We start from the raw sequence: 7,668 nt of genomic DNA, 5'->3' as shown, positions 1-7,668 counted from the left end.
AAACAAATTAATTCACCCACATACACACACACAAAAAAAAAACCGGGGGGTGGGGGGGGGAAGAAGATATAACAACTATACCTTTTTGAAGTTGTTACAACAAGCAAACGGAAAGGACATTCTTGGGGGGGGGGGAGGTGTCGGTGATGGGCCATAATAATCATATACATTGTATATTGACAAAATAAAAATTTAATGGAAAATAAATAAATAAATAAATGGGCCTCCTTCTGAGCAGTTGTGAATAGAGCAGCTATGAGCACAATATAGAACACACCAAGCAAAACAGAAATAGATGTGTTAAGATACTGGCTTGGGCCAAGCCCATGGCGCACTCGGAAGAGTGCGGCGCTGGGAGCGCAGCAACGCTCCCGCCGTGGGTTCGGATCCTATATGGGAATGGCCGGTGCGCTCACTGGCTGAGCGTGGTGCGGGCGACACCAAGCCAAGGGTTGCGATACCCTTACCGGTCATGAAAAAAGACAAAAAAAAAAAAAAAACATACTGGCTTGATCAATAAGTACAAGTTTTAAATAGAGAAGGGGAAAAAAAGTGGTTTTTTGGTGCCTTTTTTTTGTTTTGTTTATGCAGAAATACTGAATTTTAGAGCTGGAAGAGGGTATATAAGGGAGATCTACCTCCCACACTTGAATATTTTACAGATGAAGATACTGAAATTATTTCCTTGATCAAGGTGTTGTAACACATTGAGATCTAACATCTATTTAGTGTAATTCCAGCCCCTATGAAGGCTCCACATGGAAAGCTCTCCTAACAAAAGGGTCCACACCAAAATGGTCTCCTAACAAAATGGTCCAATGCTGCCTGGGCTATTATCATAGGGCTTTGTAGTTAGAGAAGGCGGTTGATTCAACTTGTGCCAACCACGTGACCTCCAAGTGCTAAAGAAGGACCTCAGAGATAATCTAGTCCAACTTCCTTATTTTACAGAAGAGAAAAAAGATGACTCAGAAAAACAAAGCAACTAGGCCAGAGTTCCACATTAGCTGAAAACAGGTTTTTCAACAGTGCTACTACTGATATATTTTTCTACTAAATACTTCTTTATTGTGTGGGCCATCCTGTGCACTGCAGAATGTTTAGCAGCATCCCTGGTCACTGGCAGTCTCCTCACCCAATCACGACAATAAAAAATGTCTCTAGACACTGCCAGATGTCCTTGGAAAGGGGACAGAGAAGACAAAATGCCCTAGTTGAGAACCACTGGGTTAGAAAGTGGCACAACAGGCAACCAAATCCATCTGACTCCCAGCCTGGTACTCTTTTCATTAATCTCATGAATATTTGTTATGTTCAAATAAATATTCTGGAAATAGGGAGAACTGATTAATGCATTAAGCCATGACTAATACTGATTACATGCCAAATAACTTTATCAACAAGTTCTTAAAAATGAGTCTTACGGATATGAAGTAACGGCATGTACTCATCTGTGTGCGCCCAACATAAATGTAAACATGCATGTATATTAACATGAAGCTAAAACCATGGGATCTATGAAGTGATGAGTCTCTCATTTGGGGCTGGGTAAAATATAGAAATGTCATGTTAAAATACTTCAGGGAGAAATCTCCCTAGAAATAGTAAACTTTTCTACCAGCCTTAGACAAATTCACTACACACTGTAACCTAAATATAGAAGCATCTTTAAAAAAAAAAAAAAAAAAAGAAAGAAAGATAAGAACCTCACTGTCAAGTTATTTAATCATTTTACTGTAAAAATAAGAAAACTCAGTTCAAAGATCTGAGGTTTCCTATAAACTAGTGCTTCAAAACAGTGCCAAGTTTTTCCTTAAACACAGATGAGAAAACCAGGAGTTCCAGTTAATTACAAGATTTAGATATTACCTGTTTCTCTTTTTCCGGTGTTCTCTATTAGAATTCTCCGATTCACTGCCACTGCTTGTGTTGCAGCGTGAGCGTGACCTGAAGACAAAAGGAGAAGAGCAAAAAAAAAAAAAAACCGTGTTTATGACATATGAAAAATTTCAGAAAGGTTCGTGTTGGTTCTTTGGAATTAATTTTGCAGTAAAATTGCTAATACAAACTTAAACAACTGTATGATCCCTTTCCCAGTCAGTGTTTCTGAACTCAGTCAGACATCTGAATGAGTCTACAGCTCAGAGATGCAGGGGAACTAGGAAAGCAGATTAAGGTAAATGTCATCATGTTCCCAGAAAGGACCACAAAAATCAATCACTTCCAACAAAACTCTAACGTGGCAAGACTATAAGCCCCTGTGGTGAACTAAATATGGATGCAAAGTCTTGTCACACCCCCAACCCGTACTGAAAGCTGTAGTTTATTTCCCCTGCCCTTCAACTTGCACTGGTCCTGTGACTGATTTTACCCAAAGAATGAGGTGGAAAGGATACACTGCCATTTCCAGGACTAACTCTTAACACAACTGGTAGCTTTTGCTTCCTCCCAGACATCAGCTAAAGAAGTATAGACTAGCTATGTAGACAGACCATGCAGAGAGGCTGCAGGCCTCCAGCCATTCTGCCAAGACACCAACATGAGACAGAAAGGCCTCCTCCTGGATAATACAGATTCAGCCACCACCTGACCACAGCCTCCTTTAGCAAGACTAACTAAAAAACTGCCTGTTCAATCTACAGAGTTATACAAAATATACATAGGTGCTGTTGCTTTCAGCCACCAAGTTTTGGAGTGGTTTATAATATGGCACTGAACAACTGAGACAGCTCCTCGGAGACACAAAGGAGCAGAAAAAAGAGAAATGTCTAAGGATACAACAGAATGGAAGACTGAGAACCAGTTGAAGCCAAAACTGGTTTCTGATTCAAAAAAAGATTTACAATACTCTTAATGCATCCACTAACAAAGCAAAAAAAAAAAAAATTCCCCACTCTTCCCTCAACTCTGAGTACTGTCAATCTGCTAAACCCTCTCCCCTCTCTCTAACTCTCTTTCCTTTTTTTTTATTACCTCCTTCTTTGCTTTAGATCTGAGTCTTCACCACTGTTATGGGCTTTCCTATGGAAAACAAATAAATGAAGACATTAAAGAAAACATAATTATCAATAGGCTAAGGACAGCACACCAAAATGAGTTTCACTTCAGTTAATGCATATTGCTTAGGTATTTGTTCATTCATCAAACACTGAAGCCACAGTACCTCTGCCAGCATGTGATTTTGCTTTCTCCTTCCAAAGGAAAAAGCAGCCATTGGATGGAACTCTTTCATTTTCCCGCTACCAAAAATAAAAGCTTAGCCACATCTCCCTCTCTGTTATTTATGGACCTGTCCTTACAACTAAGGTCAGTCCCCCGCCTGTGTTATGTGGGTCCCACCACCTCATGTCTTCTCAATGACTTTCATTAACTGCCCTCCCACCACTTACATATAATCAACTTGCCCTTCTGACAAACTCTTTTTTACCAGCTTTCAACATTCTCAAGTCACTCTATTTAAACAAACAACACCTACTTTGACTCCACATCTCTTCCATCTTCTGCTTCCTCATTCAAATCCAAACTTCTTGAGAGAGTGTCCATGCCCCACACTCCACTTCCTTACCTTCTATTTTCTAGTGCCCTTCCACTCTGATCAGGTGGACATGGCTTTTCAATGCCACCACCATGACGTACATTCACCTCTTTCTCCCAATATACTTATATTAAATAATATCACATTGATATGTGGTCCCTATCCTATCAAATTTTGTAACTAGTATAAATACAGTTATATAAACATTGTTCACAGATGATCTAAGTAGTGTTCTAGGTATACAATTCCATCCTTGCGTAGGTTTTAAATTTTCTAAAAGAGGACAATTGCTAGTTTTCTACAAACATATCACTTGCTTAGTTTTTCTTTGTTTATCCCAATTCTTCATCCAAACTCTGAGAGAATTGCAAAATTCCTCCTGATGTGGATGGATACTCTAGTAATCCACAAGTCTCATCTGCATCCCTCCTGGGGGCCTTGGCCCACCTGCTCTTATCTGGACTGCCTGCTCTCTAGTGCTGCTGCAAAGATGTCATTTTGATTAACTCTCTTCGCCATGATTCAGGGAATTCCTTATGCTTCTTTGTATGATGGATCCCACATTTCCAGGTTTTATGGCTTCTTGTCTTGAAGGAGCAAATCTAGTTGCTAACAGACAAAATCTGCATTTCAGGTACATTTTTTTGAGATCTGGAACTTCTAAAAATGTCTTTATTCTACATGTACAATTATAGTTTACTTGAGCACAGAATCCTACATTGACAATAACCTTTCAGAATTTTGAAGGCAATGGGCCGGCCCGGTGGCGCACTGGATAGTGCGCCGCTTGGGAAGCGCGGCGGCGCTCCCGCCTGAGGGTTCGGATCCCATATACAGACCGGTTCCCGCCTGAGCGAGGCGCGGGAGCAACACCGAGGCTTGCGATCCCGTTGCCGGTCCCCGGTCCGGTACGGGGGCAACACTGAGGGTTGCGATCCGTTGCCAGGCACGAAAAAAGACAAAAGACAAAAAAAAAAAAAAAGAATTTTGAAGGCAATGTTTCCTTGCCCTATTTCTCTGATACTGCTGTTAAGCAGCCCAGTGTCATTCTGATTTGTCACCAATTGTGCATGGTTATTTTTTCTTCTCTCCCATATCCTCCTCCCCAGTCCAACTCTTTAAAATTTTCTCTTAATCTATAGTGTTTTAAAATTTAATGATAATGGACCTTGGTTATTATGGATTGAATTCTGTCCTCCCAGAAGCTCCATGTGTTGGAGGCTTGGTCCCACTATGACAGTGTTAAGAGGGTGGGAAATCCTCTTGTGGTTTTTAAAAGGTGGTGCCTTGGAAAGGAGATTGGATTGTGAGGACTGCACCCTCATGAATGGATTGACCCATTCTTGGAATAATGGGGGTGCTTCTGGTGGCTTTAAAGAGAGAGTGAATGAGGAGGTTACTCTCACTCTCTGCTTCCACCATCTTACAATGTGATACCCTGCATCACTGAAACCAGCACCAAGGAAGACCTTCACCAGATGGACTCCCTGGACTTGTGTTCTGAGACTTCGCAGCCTCAGAAACTGTAAGCAATAATTTTCATTTTCTTACAAATTATCAAGTTTTAGGTATTTTGTTATAAGCAACAGAAATGGACTAATACACTTGTTATAAATTTAATTTTTGAGTTTATTATGCCAAATGCTCAGTGGGTTTTTCTCTATCTATAAAGTCCCATCCTTCAGTTCTGGGATATTTTCTTGTACTATTCTTTAATAGTTTCCTCTCCTACATATTTTCTGTTCTTTTTTTTTCTTAGAAATGTTATTAGTTGAATGTTTAATATCCAGGTTTGATAATTTTATTATCCTTATTTCCATACATTTACTTTGTGGTTTTTTGTTCTACTTTTGGGGAGATTCTGTTAACTTTATCTTCCAAAACTTCTATTGATAATTTTCAATTCTGCCACACTAATTTAAAGCTTAAGAATCTTATTCACTGACTTACCTTTCCATGGCAATTCACTGATATATTTTTCATTGTTCTAAAGATAATCATTACTGTTGTTATATTGTTTTTTATATTGTCTTGTAAGCCCCTCCCCCCACCTTGGCACATTTGTTTGTTTCAGTCTCTGTCTTTCCTCATATGCAGGTGATCATGGCACTCTCTACCCATTCAAACATCAGGCACTAAAAAGACTGGATCCCTCTGGATTGTTCAGAGCATATTAACTGATGGTTTCACTGTAATGTGGGACAAAATAATGTGGAGCAGTTTCAACCATTTCACTGGATGATCCTTTGAAAGTCTTTTCTCTTGTACTTGTTCATTTCTTATAGGTGGATTCTCCAATCTCATGCCTGGGAGATACAAGCCTGACTTGTAGCATTCTAGGAATAAGGAAAGAAAGCAGCTATTTGGTAAGCAGATTTGCTCTCTTGTTTTTTCCTATGGCCACAATTTCTGCCTCCTTTACCAGCTAATCCTCTTCAACTAAGCCATCAAATGCCGGAGTTTCTTACACCTCTATTACTGGCTTTCTTTGCATTTTATTTATGCTCTCTACCTAAACAGCTTCATCTCTATTACATACTTCAAATAACATCTTTAAGAAATTTATATTTCAGTCCAGACAGCTAACCTAGCTCTTGACTTATATCCAACAACCTATGTGCATCCTGCACTTTGGCTTCTCAGAGATACCACAAATTTAACATAGAAACTAAACTCACAACCATCCCTTTCAAGCCTATAATGTCTGGTGATTCTTACTTCTCTGCATCGCATCTGAATTCATAAAATTGTACAAGCCTGGGTTTCATTCTTACCTGCTTCTCCGCCACCCCTCAGTGATCCTTCCAGTCCTACTGATCTCTCTCGAAACCATCCACTTCCTCACATCTACACCACCACCACCTTGGTCCAAGCTCCCATTCTCTATTGCTAAGTCTCACAAGATAGCCTGCTGCTTGATGATTTCCAGTGCTGCCTTCTTTTGACATTTCTCCATAGGACAGTAAGGGTCACTTTTACAAACACAAATGCAACCATATCTTTATACTCTCTTGTAAAAATTACTGGTCTGAGGGCCAAAATCCTGAGCAAGGCCCAGCTGAGCTGTAAGGTCTGGCCCCACCTTTTTCTGCATGCTCATTTCTTAATACGTTTCTGTCATTCTAAGAGCTTGAGCAGCACGGGCCTTTCTTTTTTCCTTTTCATGAATGTTCTCTGTTCCCTTCCATCCCAAGGCTTTTGCACATGCTAGCCCTTCTACCTGGCATGATCTTTTCTTCCTTTTTGCCTGCTTTTATCTCAGATCCCAGCTCAACATCCAACCTCAGGGAACCCTTGTCCTACACCTCACTGGCTCAGAAGCTTGGCAAACTTTCTCTAACAGTTCTGGTTACACAGGCATTTGGTTTGTAAAAATCTATTAAGCAGTTACACTTATAACACATATAGATTTCTGTATACATGCTAGATTTCAATAAAAAAATTTTTAATTCCTCTAAGCATCACATAATTCACCTTCATATAACACCTCAAAGTCATAACTGTATATGTTTTTGTGTGATTCATATGTTTCTCCCCAACAGCCTACAAGCTTCCAAAGGACAGGGACTTTGTTTAGCATTGTTTAGCACACTGCCTGGCATACAGGAGTCACTCAAATAAACATTTCTGAGTGTAAAGGTGGAAGCTGAGGGGTGAAATATTGTACCACCAGAAAGTATGCTGGCTTGCTTTTTCTAGAACAGGAATGTTTAAATAAGCAGATGCTAGGGTCCCCATAAACCTCCAAAATTATATGAAAATGTTTATGTGTATTTAAATATGTACTTTTCTTCCCCTAGGGAATGAAACCAACATTTCATCAGATTCTCAGAGGTTCTGTCACCCAAAAAGGTTAAGGACCACAGTTCTAGGCTCAACCAGAATTTATAACTTGCATCCATCTCATGACAAACAACTGACAAAATAGAAAATTTCAATACCTATTGCAAAATATGTTATTCTGGCATCCAAATCAAAACAGAATTTCCTACTATTAAATTTAAGTCCTTGAGGGCTAGCCCAGTGGCGCACTGCTACAGTGCACCGCTTGGGAAGCGTGGCAGCACTTCCGCCGAGGGTTCGGATCCCACATACAGACCAGTTCCCGCTCACTGGCTGAGCGAGGTGCGGGA

The 7,668-nt window shown here is 40.1% G+C and overlaps 1 protein-coding gene across 1 annotated transcript in view; it reads right to left on the bottom strand.

Moving 5' to 3' along the window:
- Positions 1-7,668, bottom strand: part of LOC103600725 (band 4.1-like protein 4A) — a 124,731-nt gene that overhangs the window by 33,609 nt on the left and 83,454 nt on the right. The window contains exons 14-15 of the mRNA XM_008585048.1: positions 2,974-3,021; positions 1,870-1,947 (exon numbers count right to left, since the gene is read on the bottom strand). Coding sequence (XP_008583270.1) covers positions 1,870-1,947; positions 2,974-3,021 — 126 coding nt within the window. The remainder of the gene's footprint in view (positions 1-1,869; positions 1,948-2,973; positions 3,022-7,668) is intronic.

The sequence above is a fragment of the Galeopterus variegatus genome, unplaced genomic scaffold (assembly GCF_000696425.1).
Source record: "Galeopterus variegatus unplaced genomic scaffold, G_variegatus-3.0.2 Scaffold3429, whole genome shotgun sequence".
Classification (NCBI taxonomy): Eukaryota; Metazoa; Chordata; class Mammalia; order Dermoptera; family Cynocephalidae; genus Galeopterus; species Galeopterus variegatus.
The sequence above is the reverse complement of the archived record's forward strand: the minus strand, read 5'-3'. Positions and strand labels throughout refer to the sequence as shown.